This window comes from Rhamphochromis longiceps, linkage group LG20 (assembly GCF_057381845.1).
Source record: "Rhamphochromis longiceps isolate RC_006_pf linkage group LG20, R_longiceps_female_GT1.1, whole genome shotgun sequence".
NCBI lineage: Eukaryota > Metazoa > Chordata > Actinopteri > Cichliformes > Cichlidae > Rhamphochromis > Rhamphochromis longiceps.
Window position 1 is genome coordinate 23677086 of NC_140576.1, and position 17869 is coordinate 23694954.

At 38.0% G+C, this 17869-nt stretch overlaps 2 protein-coding genes across 3 annotated transcripts in view; one reads left to right on the forward strand and one right to left on the reverse strand.

The window, feature by feature from the left end:
* Nucleotides 1-7014, forward strand: part of pacsin1a (protein kinase C and casein kinase substrate in neurons 1a) — a 33848-nt gene extending 26834 nt beyond the window's left edge. For both annotated transcript variants that reach the window (XM_085394456.1, XM_085394455.1), the window contains exons 7-10: nt 1938-2058; nt 2155-2261; nt 3005-3201; nt 5306-7014. In XM_085394456.1, coding sequence (XP_085250582.1) covers nt 1938-2058; nt 2155-2261; nt 3005-3201; nt 5306-5415 — 535 coding nt within the window. In that variant the 3' untranslated portion in view covers nt 5416-7014. The remainder of the gene's footprint in view (nt 1-1937; nt 2059-2154; nt 2262-3004; nt 3202-5305) is intronic.
* A 2669-nt stretch (nt 7015-9683) lies between these two features.
* On the reverse strand, nt 9684-17549 carry LOC146645356 (protein ILRUN-like). Its single transcript, XM_085394281.1, has 5 exons — nt 17308-17549; nt 15811-15965; nt 14559-14756; nt 12011-12336; nt 9684-11449 (listed from the first exon to the last, which is right to left on the reverse strand). Exons 1-5 carry the CDS (start codon nt 17457-17459, stop codon nt 11414-11416), a joined length of 867 nt encoding a protein of 288 aa, XP_085250407.1. The 5' UTR covers nt 17460-17549; the 3' UTR covers nt 9684-11413.
* Nucleotides 17550-17869: the final 320 nt, after the last annotated feature.

Genomic DNA, 17869 nt, shown 5'->3' on the forward strand with positions numbered 1-17869 from the left:
AGTTTTGAGACTCTCGGTGCTAATTAACCGATGATTCAGTCAGTGGCATTTCTGACAAACTGAATTTAGTCCAGAGTGAATGCTTGTCATATTCTAGATTTTCTTTTTTGTTGTTCTGCATTTAGCAAACAAAGCCACGAGCCACGGAAAAGTGATTTTCAGGTTTAATCGTTCACCTTTGATTTGATTTATTCTAACATTTTCACTCCTTTCCCAGCTGTAAAGCCGACTCCAGCTGTCGTTGGGTGAGAGACAGAGTACGCCCTACAGTCTATCACTGAGCAGTGTCTATTTAATTAAAATAAACCCAACTATTTCAGTGCTATAATGCTAAAAACAAAATCCCTCTCCAACTAAAGCAAGCTATTAGGAACTTTTTTACTTAAAAAAAAAATATTGCCATGTAATAGATATTATGACCATTACTTTGCAATGAAGTCATTCATTCAATTCCACTTGTTCTTATGAAAAAATGCCACACTGCACTGTTTTCACTTGCAATTTCCAGTAAGAACAACACAAAAAGTGTTATCAGTCTTGACAGTTAACAATAAGAAGAGGAGAAAGGAGCCAGGAAATGCTTGTGGATGAAGACAGCTTCCAAGAGACTTGTGGTTGTGTTCTCAGTGCTTCTCTCTAAATGCGTTTAATCGACTAGAAGAGGTCAAAAGTGACAACTCAAATTCAATATGAGCCCATGAGTTTCTCCAAACACTTTCAAATAGCAAGTTAAAGTCACTTTAAGGACAATGGGAAGCATTAGTTTCTCTGCAGGTGCGCTGTAAACCCTTTGCTCTGATTACAAGCCAGCAGTCGACCCTGATGGTGACAGAAGTGACAATTTGCCACTTCAGTCAACTCAGCAATCTGTAAACATTCAGTCTTCTCCATCTAACTGCTCAGATGGATACAGTCATGTTGGATGCAGCTGTACAGTGGCCAGCAGATACTTACACGTGTGAAGATGAAATGAACTGGAATTAAGAAGAGGAGTCAATCCTAATTACTGAAATCAGAAAGCAATAGTTAGAAATAAAACATAAGCTTACCTCAGATAGCTGATGAGGATAGCACAGAGGAAGAGTGGCTGTGCATGCACTCTCTGATCACCTTTACTATTATGGGTGATGTTTTGAGTTATGTTTGGTACATTGTCCTCTTTGTGTTAGGTTATGTTAGGGTCCAAGACCGGTCATGTCATAAGATAAGATAATATAGCCTTTATTAGTGAATTCTGACATAAACACAATGGTAGCCTACAAGTGAAAAGATTTATTTTAAAATTAAGACATCTACAATTTTTTTAACAGTAGGTTTAAATTGCTGATGTTAATAACCTATCATAATCTATAGGGTGTCATTTTAGCTGAGCGGGAAAGCAGGTGACCACGTGCCACATGGCTGGAGTGCAGTAGCCCTGGTTCGAGGCCTTTTCCTGCATGCCTTCTCCCTCTCTCTCCCCCTGCTTCCCTGTGTTTCTTCACTACTTTACTATGCATTAAAGACAAAAATGCCCAAAAAGATAGTAATAATATTATAAACTATGCATGTCTTCACAGTAGTTTTGTTATCCACAGGTGTTAAAATAGGACCCCAGACATACTGGTTTAGCCTGTAATTAGAGGAAGAAAACTGCAGGATCATTGTTCTCTTTTTAATCCATTACACATTGCCATGGTTTGGGTAAACAGTGGCAACATAAATACCAACATCGTGGTACAAAACAGGGCCATTCAGAGTAAATATGTCCACTGTTGAGAACCCCAGCTTTACCAGAAAATTCAGGGAGACACTTTAGTCCTGTCGTCACCCAACACTAGATCTCTTTCAACCTAGAATTTGAACTACACTGGTGATTCTGTTGCCAAATTGGCAGAACCCACAGGTCCCTTCTGGCACTTTTATTGTCACTATTTGTTTCATTTTCCTCTCTTCAGCTATGCCACAATATACAGAGAACTGGAGCGCACGATCTTGGCTGCAAACACGCAGGAGGATCTCAAGTGGTTCAGCAACAACCACGGCCCAGGAATGCACATGAACTGGCCCATATTTGAGGTGCAATGCCAAGCCATCACCAAAAAAACGTGTACGACACCTCTCCCCTTTATTTTCTACATTACTTTATGTGCTTCTCTTCTCTCTCCTCACCAGGAGTACAACCCAGACCAGGCTTCAGCTCCTCCAAAGAAAAAGAAACCAGACGGAGCCCCACCCACTCCTAGCACTGACCATGTGGCTCCACCTGGTGACCGTAGCAGGTTAGTTCAAGAGATCTGCTAGTGTATTTTACGGTCACATATTTTTGAGTCAAATCTAGCAATAAAATTACAAGATGACTAATAATTATTTTTATTCAGTTTAATTTTATTTTAAATGTTTATGTTTTGTGAACAAATCTCATTGGGGAAGCTAAAACCAGCCTGTTTCAAGATTTTTACATTTTTAGACTTCATAATCTTCCACTATAACACATATTAATTTTAATCTCACATGTTGATAAAGTATGTGTTTCAGTTTTCAGCCTAAAGTACCACAAAGATGTTTTGTGTACCTGTGGTTTAAGAGTCTGTCACTTTAAATCGTCCCACCTGAGCCTTTCAGGAAGAAGACTGTGTTTAAACTGTTTATACTGAAGTCCAAATTTAATTATACACAATATATTGTCACAGCGTTACTACAAAGTAAAGCCAGCAAAACTCTTTCATAGCGCATGCCATCATGGAGCTACAAGTGTCAGGTGTCATGTTTTAGCTTCTCTAGACTCCCCTGATGCATGTTCCCAGTGTTTTCTGTGAATGCACAATAACTCTTTTCATAACACCTTTCCTTAACACCAGAATAGTTTTTAGACAGTCACGAAGGTCTGTGGCAAGCAGCTCATTTCTGACACTGGCTAGCAGAATTAGTTTGTTAATGGTTTTGACCTGTTCAAAACCTTTAAATTTCAGTCTTTTGTTTTGGAAGCATCCTAATGTCAGCCTCCCTTTTCTCTCTCTTCCAGTGTGAGCAGCTATGAGAAGAACCAAGCTTATTCGACTGAGTGGTCTGATGATGAGCAGCCCGCTGCATACTCAGGCAATGAGAACGGTGGGAACGGCAATTCATTTGAAGATGATTCCAGCACTGGGAGAGGGGTAAGGGTGCGTGCTCTCTATGACTACGAAGGCCAGGAGCAGGATGAGCTCTCCTTTAAAGCAGGTACATGTGCATGACCGGGTGACATAGTTTGGGGATTTTGTCAATAATCATGCCATTCAGCTCAAGCGTACCAATAACTACAACAAAAATGCAGTTAAATTTTTATTTTATGTTATTGAGGCTGTAGATTTCAGATAAGATGACAAGCTGTAGCTTGATGCAGGTGTTCAAAAGCAGCTTGACTTAATATGTATTTTCAAGTTCCTTCCTCTGTAGAAAATAGCAATGATGAGTCAATAATAGCCACATGGACAACAAATTACAGGGACTTGCTAACACTTAACAGAAGCTCCAAAGCTAGTCCAAAACAGTGCTCTAGAGCCCTCACAGTGACATGACTAACAATTTAAAGGCAAACCATAAACAGAAGAATAGCTACTGAAGAAGCAACAGCTGTGTATCTTTGTCTTGTTCCTCCCTCTGCATCCATATTTTAACCACACTGTGAGTGAAGGTCTTTGTTCATCAAGTTGTCGCCTGATAAAGACATGAAACAAACAAAGCGACACCCCACCCCCTGCCCAAACTCTTCAGGCACAGAAACTTTCTTTGTGTTGTTCACCTGCAAGCTGTTGTATGTATTCTGTTTAAAAACCATTGAAAGCACCTCCTGTCGCTTCCTTAGAGGCAAACAAAATGAATCACACTTCTTCTTTGCTAGTATTTGTTTACCTGACATCAGTGAAATTCCTTACCTTTTAATGGTATGTTACTGCTTTTCTTTGCACTTTACTGCCAGAAAGAAAAACTGCCCTGGATAATTTTAAGATGTTTGACATTTGTTTGGGGATCAAACTGGATTGTGCGGCCCAAAGAGTGTTCACAGAAGTTGAACACTCTTTAGGCCTGAAAAAGGTTTCAGAGATGAGTGGTTGATGTCATGTTGTTCACAGAAGTTGAACAACATGACATCAACCACTCATCTTTGAAACCTTTTTCTGACTCCAGTCAGGCCCACTGGTTGGTTTTGGAAAATGTAGGCATAAATATCGGAATCTTAACTCCTTTTTTATTACTTTAACAGCTTTTCCTACTGATAAAGACCGTCCCTATGGTTACTCATACTACACCAATGAAATTAAGTAACAGACAAACAAATCACCATAGGGAACTACTATAGTAATTTATGCCTTGATTTAGTTTTAGTTTACTTTAGTTTGCTTGTTTTTACAGTGACTGAATAAACAAAACATTTCTCTTTTATTGTGACAGGACAGGGTGGGCAATCAGAATGTTTCCCTTTATTTTACACATTTATTTCTTACAAGTTAAGCCTAAAGAGACAGTTTTCTTGTATTTACAAGAGCAACATGTCTTTAATATGTAGAAAACCTGAGACACACAGTGAAACTGCATTTCCTTTTCTTATATTAAGAGATCTTAGTGATTAAATGTGTTGTTAAACTTTGTTACACTGAGAGAAAGGGAAGCTTCACTGATCCAGCCGACTTAAAATCAGGGTGAGCAGCATGTGGCCCACAATGTCAAATGAGTTTGACATCCTTGATCTAAAGGAGTACTTTATTCTCTGAGGATATACAAATAAAATGATGCTATAAATGCTGTAAATTCTGTGTAAGTTATTCTTGTACAAGAAAGTGAAAAACAGACAAGTTGTGGGTTTTTGACATATTATCTATCGGACAGTTTTGCTTTTTTCCCCTAACAACCTTAAAGCACAAATACACAACTAACCAGTGTTACCAACACAGCACACATTTGATGTCACTCTAGCTGTTTATTCATGTTTCTGGTGGTTGTGCTACGCTAAGTTAACCTGCTGCTGGCCTATTTAGTTTAATCTATTTTATAGTTTTGGTGGAAAGTTCAAAAGTCTCATTTATACAACATAATGTTATTTTACAAACTATGCTTACTGTAACTGCAAAAAAAAAAAAAAAAACTAGAATAAAGGAGCTTTTGGGTGGTTCTACCTTGCAACTGTATGTTTAGTAGAGTGAGGATTTTTTCTTTCTTTCCGGTGATTTATTATCAAAATACATAATAAAAGAGAAAATGTGGAAATATTCTGATGAATAGCTCTGCTTTAGATTTAAGTGAAACGTACGAGTGTGCTGATTAAGGAATCATTTGTCTTTTGCAGGCGATGAACTGACTAAGACTGAGGATGAAGACGAGCAAGGCTGGTGTAGAGGTCGTTTGGACAACGGCAGAGAGGGACTGTACCCAGCCAATTATGTCGAGCCAATCTAGTCACATTACTGGACAAGGATATGCCATTGGAGGCAGCTTGAACTGTCCCGTCCAATTGCACCGCACATAGCCAGAGACTTAAGAGCAACACATCCCTTGCCCAACAGATGCGCCAAGCAGTTTTGCCTAAATAAAACTTAGTAACCTAAAAGACAATATATCAGTATAATATATTTTATCCAGCATTTGGGGTGGGCGAACTTACACATTTAAAAACAGGAGCAGCAGTTATTCCAGTATATACACACTCAACTATAACATCAAGACAGTGCAGGAACACATTGCTTGTCTGTGTAGCTGTATTTAACAATATAATGCAGCTTATTTAAACTGCAGTGAGTTCACTTGTGAAAATGGGAAGATAATATAATCAGTTGTACCCATTTGACAAAGATGAGCTTCTCTAACCTGCATTGTGTATATACAGTGTGATGCCATTTTGTGTAGCATTTTTAATGCTGTGTACGGTCAGCCATCATTCTCACATCAGGAATGCTGTGTAGTTTTAAAAGTACCACTGACAGTATCCTCTTTTTGGTTTTTTGTTTGTTTGTTTGTTTGTTTTTTCTTTGTGATTTGGTCCAACCTCTTTTTCCAGTGTGTGCAGTGCTACGTGTGTTAACTGTTTCTGAACTTGCATAGCAGCATGTGCTATGCAACGACGTGCATTCCCTGAATCCTGCAGCCTTGTTTAGGCTCCAACCTGATGCAACACTTCAACTACAAATGCAGAGATTACTTCTTAGCATCACAAGCTTCTGGACATGCACATGCTTCTAATTTCACAAGAGAAAGCTTGTTGATGAACTGATTTTATGTTGGTTTGTTTTGCTTTCAACATCTGTTTTTCTTAGCGTCACAAATCCTTTGAGAAAACCATCTTCATGCAAATCATGGAAAGGATTTACAGTTTTTCACAGAAGCTCTCATCCTTGGTTCAGTAATTCCTTACTATATCCCGCTACTGATAACGAGAAAGACCTGCGATGCATTCCCTCAGAGTGAAGGCGGATCAAGTCATCATGAGGTTTCCACTGCAGTTTGAGAGGAGGGTTTTGAACAGTGCATATGCTGGGGACTTTTCTTCCAGAGTGAAGGGCCAGTGGAGGCATCTCAGTGTGTTACTGTGCTACAGACTGTTGTCTGAAGATTGAAGCCTCTCCAACAGGACATGAATGTACTAGTGTTTGGGCTTGAAAGAGGGCGTGTCATATAAGCATTGTTCTCCACTGTCATTTAAAGCCTTGCCTAGCAAAAAGCACTAGTTATGTGGCCCGTTTTAATGCTGAGCCAAAGAACGACCCAATACCATCAACTATCTGTTTTCACTCCGTGCAATAATTTACCATATCAGTGTGAAGCAGCTTCACTGAAGATCAACTTATAGTTGCTTCACAGTCCATCAAAATTCAGTTGTCAAAAAACCCAAACATGTTACAAAATACTGGGGATACATATGACAAGTACTGCACTGCATGCAGGATGACTTACAGGGTGCATTACATGGTTATTTTTGAAATCTTGCACCATTTAAATTAAAATCATAGCAGGAATTTCATTTATCAAAGGTGGATTAGTGAGTTATCTTGCTACCAGTTGCACCTAAATCTGATTAGATTGGAGATTGCTATTTATAACTTAGTTTAAATGTCACCAGACTAACAGCAGTCAGATGTGTTTAGCTTTGTGTCTGGAACAGGATTTGACAGGTTTTGGGTCTCACACATGAGGAGAAACACATCACCAGCTCACAAGTTGTGTCTTAGAGTAAAGCTGTCCAGCATAGCAAAAAGGACTCCTGTCATAAAAATGTCATACATCCTCGATGCACATGCGCACACACTTCCACACACGTGCAAACACACATGCATTAAGCAGGATATACATACACAATACACACAGGTTCAAATGCATAATCAACATTATCAGGTTAATATTCTGAGGGAAAACATCTCCATCACCCAGTGTGTATGAGTTGTGTAAATGTAACAAAAAAACCACAAAAAAAATGCAAGTGATTGACTATTAAGACAAAATGTAGTGTTATACATGTAAATGTGTTTCATTAAATAACAGCAATGGAAAACATATTAAGTAATAGGTACCATATTGTATGAATTTTATTGCAATGGAATTGTCAGTGTATAATAAAAGCGTGACGTTACCCCACGCTGTCAGATTTGTATATGATGATGTAATTTAAAGATTATATTCTATTGTAACTGTACAACTGTGTTGAGTTGAAAATGAGACCTAACCATGTTGAGGCAGTAAAAAGGTGTACATGTAAAATGCTTTTTTATGTTGATCTCTTCCTTATGCACACAGGGGACAGCAGCTCATGTTGTGGAAACCCTTTATTAGCGGTCTAGAAGATGTATGTTCATAGTTAGTGATGTACTTTTATCTCCTAACTGGTGTAGTGCCTGTTCATCTTGATGTAACAAGTTCATTTAAATATGCATAAAGATGATTATGATCACAGATAATGACGATAGTGATGAAAAACCCAAATCAAATTTGTTGTGATGGTGTCAATATTGCGATATTGGTTTGAAAGGGAAACAAGTTTGTTGACAAAAAAGTAGCCTCTGTGTGTTTTTTTTGTCTATAGACAGCATGATTTGGAGTTATTCGTTATTAAACCATTAATTTAATTTAGTGGCACTTTATAATAATGTCACGCTACAAGAAATTAGCAAGGTATTAGCAAGTTCTTAATTCATCATTTATCATTACTCCGCTTTATTATGCTATCTATAAATACATATATGTTTATCCATCTGTTACTGTTACATCATTTACAGCTACCACTGCTACGACATCACTGGTAGTAATAATCAGAATCATCGTCGTAGTCATAATATTATATCTGTCTTTATAAATGGCATACTAAGGAGGAGTAATGCTATATGATGATGAATGAAGCACTTGCTAATACCTTACTAATGCTTAATAGTGCAACATTATTATAACGTGCTACCAATTTATTTATTTTTATTGTAGAGCATGGGAATAAACCATGCCATATCACTGACACATAAAAAGTGCTATTTATCAAGACTGGTTTAATAATAAAACATTTCCTAACTTTGAATTAAATATACCTGGATGGGAATATTAGAAAATGCAATTCTAAAACTAGAGGGGCACTTGAAGAGCCAAGGCCAAAGAAAGAGCCACTGACTGGTTCTTTTTTTAGTCCACTAGGCACTTTTTACATCGAACCTTGGAAAAACAGAAAGCATCTACCTTCAAAGATCACTAAGTTCCACTTTTAATAAACTGAACTATTTATTTAGTTCATCTTTTCTAAAGGTCTTAAATTAAAGAATGATACATTATAAAGGAGATTAGTGTTATGTTTTAAAGACAAATGACTTCATTGCTGCATTCATCACCTTAATGGGGAACTTCCCGGAATGGAAGTTAGGGGAACGTTAGAGAGATCACCGGATCTACCTGAGACAGGTGTGCCATGCCCTGGTTATGCTATACATGAAAAGGAGACCTGATACTGCTACACTGAAGCTGAGCAGTAATGCCGCTCCGGGATCTGACTGTCCAACACTCAGGTGGATCTTTTGTGGATGTGTTATGCTGATTTTCAAGCACATCTTTTTAATTCTTGGACTCCAAACAAGCATTTTAAACTTTTCTCCTTTTCTTCTCATTGGTCCTTTATAAATAAACTCACTGCAGCAACTATTTTAACTTTAAAAGTGACAAATGTGTCTGATAAATACATTTCAGCTCTCCGAGCAATTCAGAGAATTTCTGAATGTCATCAGTAGTATCATCCAACCTATGTCACATGTGTTCACGAAACACCAAGACTTTAAAGAAAGTTATATTTATATATGCGTTATATATAAATATAGACTGTTATATAGGCTGAAGAATTTGCTGCCGTTTTCTTTTTTTTCAGTTAATAAGCAGCATTTAAAAATCTGTCACAGGTGGAAAAGCCCTTTTAAGATTAATGATGAAATCACCAAGTATTAGACACATTTTCGTTCCTTGTACATACGTTCACTAGTTACACCTTGCTAGCACTGGGTTGGACAAACTTTTGCCTTCAGAGCTGCCTTAATTTGTCATGTCATAGATTCAACAAGGTGCTGGAAATATTCCTGAGGGTTGTTTTTTTTTTTAATCTTTACACTTTCTCATAGTAAAACATACAGCCACCATCATAACAGCCATTATTTAAAGGTTTAATTTTCTTTCTTGGAATCTGCTAGTGAGTCGCTTCATAAAACCATGAAAAGCATGACCACACAGGCTTTCATTTTCACTGATAATTTAATCATACAAACATTCATCAAACATACCAGAAATAAGCTTTCATCTGTTTGCTTCTCACTCACCTAAATGTGCTGCTGTTTGAGTCTAATGCCAACTGATTCATTCTGCAATTCATTTTGGCCAGTGGAAACTTTGCAATATTACATTAAATTGACAATAACTACCTCTGATAGCAAGATAAACATTAATCTCTCTCTTTATTAACAGGAAATGCACATTGTTCTAAGCAACATTTAGATCTCATGGATCCTCAAGTGTCAGCTGAACGGTGTTCTCACGTCAACTCTCATCAGGTTACAGGCCTCAACATAAAAGGATATGACAGGGATCTAACACACAGCATAAAAAAAACAACACACCTTCTTACCAAGGAGAAAAGGTACACTGAGGCCTTGCCATTGGGGTTCATTACTCAGTGCATAGATTAGCAAGTAAGTAAATGCTGAATAACATTACTTAAAAAAAGAAGAAGATATGAATCAGTTATTTGATTGGTGATAAAAAAATCAAAAAAAAATCAAGCGTGTGATTAAATGAGAAATATCAATGAGACCGTTTGTAGTCTTTTAAATGGAACTTCTCAAACATAAATTTAACGAGATGAAAACCAACAATAACATGAATAAAACTGACAGTTGAATGAAAATATCCCATTAAGAATCTTTGGGTAAATTTATATGTTTCCAAAAGAATTTTCCCCTTCTACATTCATCATTTACATTCAACTTAATATGTTAAAAACATTTCCAAGACAGCTTTAAGTTGAATTTGAAGCAGTAAACAAACAACCAAACGGATTCATAATGAGAAATTATGTCTTTACTTCTGTTTATATGACTTGAATTACGCATCTTATACTTTGCAGGAATCTAGTTTTTTAAAACTTTTTATGAATTAATGTATGAATTAATGACCCAACTATGAAGTCAGGAACATTTACCAATAATACAAAATAATTTATGTCAGAAAATATTTGTAATTAATGTACGAGACTTCTGTTTCTCTGATCTTAGCTTCAATTTGGCCGATTCCCTCTTGTTTAAATAAGCTGCACTGTTTCTAAACTTCCAGCTAACGGCTTATAAAATACTGGTCATACTGTATGTGGCATGAAAAACACAGTTTAGACTTATCTAACCTTCAAATAAGCTTTTGGAAAATATTGTTTCTTTAAAAATGCATAAATTATGTTTCAGGAATTTAGTAGTCTAGACAACAAAGAGTCCACAAACCTAATCAACATACCAATAAATCAGAGTAGAAACCGGAGAATCAGTTGGCAAAGTGAATGGCTTTTCCTCCAAATTCTCTTTTTTCATGTTGCACAATCCACACACAAATACACAAACATTCACACACTCCTGTCATCTGTTTAATGGGTACTCTGACTGCTAAAAAATTTTTTTTTTTTTGAAAAATAAAAGAAAAAAAGTTATCACTCAAAAGACTCATAGCACTCATTTTTAACTTAGCATTCACACGTGCATACAGTGGGTGCAGGATGTTGGTTGAGCTGCATGTCAGGAGCGTTGGCCTCCGGATATTCAGTCTAACTGGACTTTGCATAAAGTGTTTTTGAATCTCCACACTCTCCACTCTCTACTGACGAACCTCTTCTTTCTTTTGTTGGTGTGACAGACTCCAGAGGTATGATTTTAGTGCTGCTTCACTCCTTCACAAGTCCCATGATTTAAGAGTGCCCAAATGGATAGGGCTCCTGTATACCCTGCAACAAAGAGAAAGGATTAAAAAAAAAAAAAAGTAGTAGTAGTAGACCAACAACAGACAGAAAACATAGCTTCACAGTTTACAGTCACTGCAACTAATTCAGTGATTGTTAGCAACTTCCAGCACCCACTCAGCAAGGGCATCACCAACTAATCTCTACGCCTGTGTGACTAGGGGCGTAGGGTATTTCCTGTTTAGCAACTGCAAACATTAAAAGTAGATTTTAAAAGGTGCTGACATGAGCAGAAAAAGTCCAAACTATTGAACTTGCTAAACAGCAGCTTTACAGATTTTCGGTGTCTAAAGTCTATATTTTTCAGTATAGCTACATTAGTCTGTGCCATACCAACAACAGCATGGAGCTGTCCTGGCCAACACTGCAAAATTACATCTGGTAAACTTTGCATTTAGTTCTAATACGTGCTCTGAGCACACCACCACTCGGGATAATCTATTAAAGGCAAATGTTGACTTTTTAATTTTGTCCACAGAAGATTCAGTGTGATTCAACCCTCATTAACATGCACAGACAATGTTGTGGCTCTGTGATATGTCTCACCTGGTTGCAAGAGACTACTGATAGATTGCTTTGTAGACTGTTTGCTAATATATCCACAGAGTTTTGTGAAAGTCCATTCTGGTCTTGCTGCAGCTGGTTTGGGCTTCCCTCCCAATGTTCCTCTGCAACTCTATGGTTGCTGTCATCGTGAAGGCTGTTGTTGTTGCTGTTAGGGCACTTGTTTTTCTCTGGTGAGGCGAAGGGGTTATAATCTCCTTCCAGGTTACGATGAGGCTGGGTGTTGAACTCAGCTTGAAAAGAGGAAAGCTGCTGTGTGACACCAAGGAGGCCTCCAACCTCCACACTCAGGATCACCCAAATTACATCTGTAAATAGACAATGGTGTGCTTAAACATAATCATAGAGTTGATAACATGTAACTAAACCTGTGTCTATATGCAGGATATTACCCAATACCCATAAATCAAACGGTTACAAAATATTTACTGTATAATAATTAGGCTGGACTACACTTCACACCTTGTATCCTCAAAGACTTAATGTGATTCTGATCTGCAGCCCTCTTCTTACTCCTTAAGTCAGCATGAAACTATTTTAGGTGGGAAATAATTGTGATGAAATATTAAAGCCCGGTGTTTAAATTCAACATCCCTCTCCAGCTTAATTTGTAAGTAGAGAAGTCTTTAGAGACATCCTGATAGGACATAAATCAATTAATTTAATGATAAATAATTAATAGTTTTATTGCAGCACATCCATACAAAATGATCTAGCACTTCATCTTCATTAATGAAGATGAAGTGCTAATAATTCCCTGTTACTGCGGCACGGCACATTGTACAGTGTAGCAAAATTAATGGGTTAGCAATGTATGGTGATCCTAATGTCCGAGCTGTTAGCATCCCAACAGTGGGTCTCGCTTTACCTGCCTAGATCACCATGGTAACTAATGGTAAATGCATAGTCTAGTCTTGTCTGGAGTAGGTTATATACAGCGTTTCCATCAGCAAAAGGCCTGAGATAACAAAGAAAGCTGATAACCACTGTCGAAACACCATTATCTCTGACTATGGTTTTAGGTTTTGTAGAGTCAACACAAAGTAAGCCTGGACGACATGTATAATTCAGCGTCAGCAGCTTACGTAAGCCATGAATCACAAACAAAATGTGACTAATTTAATTAACTGTCTAATGACAGGGTTGTTGTGTGCCGTGTAAAGCCCCTTGAGGCAAAACTGTAATGTGATATCAAGGTATATAAATAAGATTTACTTGATTTGAACATTTTTTTCTGTGTATACATAACAAAGCCCAAAAACCCCAAACAAAGGCACTCTACAAATAGCTTGACTTATCTGTCTAAAAGTCCAAGACCAAATAAGATTCCAACAAAGCTCTGAAGAATAACCATCTGCGTAGCAGTGCTTCAACCACAGTGCTTCCACAATAGAATTTAAACCTTGAACAGTAAGTTAGCATGACAAAAAGATGACATTACTTCATTAGAGTCACTTTGTCTTTTTATTCAAGAAATTCCATTTATTGAAGATAACTTACTTGCACCTTAGGTAAGTTATCCCCCAGCTGTAGGTCTATTAATGTCTTCCTACACAATATTTCTAGTTTTCTCTCTTTTTTGTACCAGCTGATAGGGCTGTGCAATATGACCAAAATCTCATATCCCAATATAAGACATCTATCATCCTGATAACGATATAAATCACAAAAATTTAACATTTTCTGTAAATTCTGTGAATCTCGGGCAGCTCGTCTTGCGTGAAGTGTTTCCAGCTGGGCGTCATGTACCTGGAGTCGAGTGTTTTAACCGATGCATGAAACAATACATTTTTTGACATAAGTTGTAACGGCCGCCGTTTTCTTCGTGAGTATTTATTACACAGCGTGCTGCAGGGAAAAGCCTGTTCTAACGTTTGAGTCTAAGGTTTATTTTTTAGCACCTGACGGCTCTTTTTTGCTTCTCATCCGTAAATACTCTGCATACTCTTTCACGTGATTCAGTTTATTTTGAAAAGTCTCAACAGGATCTTGAGCTTTATTGTGAAAGGTTTATGTGGAAAATAAACAAGCGGACACGCGATCGTTGTTGGTAATGACAACGCATAAAAACAGGCGCTTGTCCATCCATAGTGTGGTTATGAGAAAGAGAGAACTTTAAGAAATTAATATAACCACTACAGTGACCATCAAAAAGATGAAAAAATATTGCCGTAAACAGTTTATTTTGCGACACCACGAAACAAACGATAGCGTAAAATGAAACGATAAATGTTTTTATATCGTCATCCGATATATATCGTTATATCGAACAGCCCTAGCAGCTGATATATTACTTATGGCTCCAACCCCTTGTTTAGCTCTGAAGGAAATCCCCATAATCCTATGCCATCAGAATCAACCAGGAAACACATTTTGGCTGTCTTATAGCAAAAACATTTAAAAAAACAAAACAAAAAAGAAGTTAATAAATAAATAAATAAATGGAGTTACTTATCATAAAAATTGAGTTACTTATCATCACGATAAGTAACTCCATTTAACATTTTTTAAGTAAAGTTGTAGTTCTCACCTCCATAGAAAAGTCCGGTAGCTGTGCACATTCTCCACTGGCCCTGGTACATACCCGGAGATACAGGACTATGCATCTGCACACTGACATCAGTCATTTCCTGCGGGTCTAGAGAACGCACCATCACCATGTTTATGTGGCCGAACTGATCTCCTCCAACATACTTCAGAGAAACTCCTGGAGGCCATGACTCTGCACCTGGAAGACAAACAGACAATTTTTCTTGTTACGAACTGTACTCATGTACGATATAGTGATTACTAACCAATGATCAGCTTCTATTTTAGATCAGTATTGAATGGCAGGCTGCTCAACCAACTACCTCATTCTTTTGGAATATTTTTATATAATGTGCCTTGGTTGGCTAGAGGCAGAGCTGCAGCATTTAAATAAACAAGTGATTTGCTGTTGCTTGAAAAGTTACATTTTTTTTCCTAACATTTTTGACACAAGAAAAGCGAATCAAAAGAGCCACAGTTCAGTTATGTAACACGTAATGCCACCTTATTTAAATAAAATGAGATTTGTTGAATACACAATAGGGCCTTTGCACAGGATGCCACGTGCACGGTGCTTGCAGTTGGATTCAATATGCTGTTTGTTGGGAGCGCTGAAGGACAGAGCAAAATAGGGACTTTTCAAAACTTCTTGTGCAATATCTGCATGTCTTTTCCTATGTACCTCCACAGGTTTAATACAGCTGTAAAGCTATTAGGAGGATGATATAAGAAATGTAAACTGGCCTTACACACAGGTCAGCCAACAAGAAGAAAGAATTTCAGGCAGTCATTACAGTGTTTTAGCCCAAGTTCATATCTGTTAAAATATGACCACAGTGTCTTTAAGCACTCCCAGGTTGAGTGCTGCGGTTTGTCCAGTGACAAATTGTTTTGCCAATGAAATCAATGGGTTTGAGAGCACAGCGGTGCATGCATTTTGCAGTCACTTATAATGACACTTTAGTATATCTGCGGTCAACAGACTTCAGTCTATGGCTGTCACTGTGTTTATGTGCATGTCTGAGTGATGCTGATGAAAACACAGTTATACTCCACTTGACAACAACTCTCTAGCCAACTAAAGGTAAAATAATAGCTCCCAACAAGTGCTACTCATCTAAAGCCAAAACTGGACAGACCAACATTAGTCTCCACTGCAGACAACCCATCCCATCAAAGCAGTCAACCATTGGGAAATACTGTTACTATTTTATTTTCCAACACAAGTGATATTCTTATTCTAGCTGACTTACCGGTGTTCTGTATCCTCCAGGTCTTTGTGAAAGGTGTGTCAGGTGGAACGGATTCACCCTCACCAATCGTCACATCCTTTACAAAGGACATGCAGGGTGCACTGATGTTGGGACTTTCGAAGTCATAATAGGCTCCAATGGCTGCCTGTAAATTCCTAAGAATGAAAAAACAGAAATTTGAGTAAATCTAAATATTCACTTATAATACAGTTGCAGAAGTAACGCCTCAGTTTTTACAGCTGGTTGATAAATGATTCTACAGGCTATAGCCGTTCCACACATGTGAAGGTTAAATTCAGCCATTTGGTTTGTTTGTTTTTTTGCTTTTTTTTCCATGCTTCATTTAAAGTTAGTAATTGTACACTGACAAAAATCATCCCCATCATCAGGCATCACAAGGAGACAGATCACGCTTCTGTATGACACATTGAGGATGGGTTCTTCCCGTGACACCAGGTCATCCATAAACCAGCAGTTTTTATTTTTAGAAACCCCGTTGCAGAGCAGCGAGATCACGTGATACTACAACAGCCCCACTCCCAGTGAACGCACTGCTGGAACAGTTGATCTTCCACAGACCCGCATTAGCTGGCTCAGCGCCGCATATGCGCAGAGAAATCTATTTTTGGGATGACTTCAAAATGGCCTTTCCCCTCAGCAGCACATTCATTTTCGCTTCCGTACACTGCAATGGCACCGCGAATTGTTTCACGGTTAAAACATGCCACCGGAAGTCACATTTTTCCTAAAAAACAAGACTTGTCAAGTACCCTCCGTACGTGAAAAAACTGAAATACATTCTGTCCGGCTAAGATTGATCTGGTTTGCGCAACCAGATATCTGAGCTTCAGTGATCTTTGAGCTCCGTCTCTGCAACTTCAATGTAGATGGGTTACGTAATAAAGTATAGACACAATGTACTGTAGTTGTATCGACAATAAAGGTAACGGGTATCTTAAAGGGTACTCATGTAACTCACTGAATAACAAGTTAAAAGACTGAAATAAATCCTAACTATCCGTTTAGTTCAGTTTAAGTTAGCTAGCTATCCTGTACGTCCTAGCTTTTCAGAATAAAAGTGGTGACTAACAACAGGCTAACACACGTGAACATGTTTTTTGTCAAATACAGCATCCGCTTCGGTGCTATGTTGTGCCTAAACGAAAAAGTATTTGTTTCAACGGAATTTTCCACCGGTATGCAAATCTTGCGACCCTTCACTGTGTCTGTTACAGGCAATCAAAAGTCGGAGTCACACTGACTCAGCTAGTTACGCTTCTTCAACGTCGTTAGCCGTCACTGAGCCGACGCTTCTATGGCCAACGTAAACGCTTTTGTTCTGCGAGGACAAAACTTTCAGAGATATTTTCTGTTTGTTTGTTTTTCAGGCAGACTATCTTTGTACAAAAAATGCTGCTACACAGAAAGCTAGCTGGTACACATTATATATTATCTAACATTAACCAAACAGCAGGCCATACGAGTCCCCGAGCTCACCAGTTGGTCATGTCCAGAAAGAAGGCGCATCCTGCGGGGTTTAGCTGAAACCCAAGAAGTCTCTGAAATTCTGATATGAGGATATCTTTGTCTGTTGTACCCATGCAGCTGAATTTCTGCATGAGCTCCTGGTCCAGGTCCATGCCCTCCATTACGGGATTCGCCCGGATAAACACGGGGGGTTGGCTCCTAATTTAGTCCGAGGCCTCGACTTATCATAACAAACTCGGTAACAGGGTCGAGTGCGCATGTCACCTGATTGCATCCTGAGCCTCCGTGACTGAAAAATGTGGACGCTAATTAAAACATCTTCTACGCGTATACAACAGTAATTAACTGGCAGATTAATTAAAATACCAATAATAATAATAATTCACAAATAAATAATAAATTATTCACTAATAATAATGATAAGAAGAAGAAGAAAAGAACAACCCAAGGAATATCACTTAAAGTATATATAACAATGTATCGTTTATTTATCCTAGAAAAGGTCATAGTTTTAAGCAAAACGATATTCTTGGTGATACTTGAAGTACTAGCAGTGGGACTATGCAGTTAG

Coding starts and splice junctions, on each gene's coding strand:
- LOC146645356 (XM_085394281.1), bottom strand. CDS start 17,459: ATGGAGGGCATGGACCTGGACCAGGAGCTCATGCAGAAATTCAGCTGC. Junction 15,966..17,307: donor TTTCTGGACATGACCAACTG/GTGAGCTCGGGG, acceptor TTTCATTCTTAG/GAATTTACAGGCAGCCATTG. Junction 11,450..12,010: donor CAGTAGTCTCTTGCAACCAG/GTGAGACATATC, acceptor TCTTTGTTGCAG/GGTATACAGGAGCCCTATCC.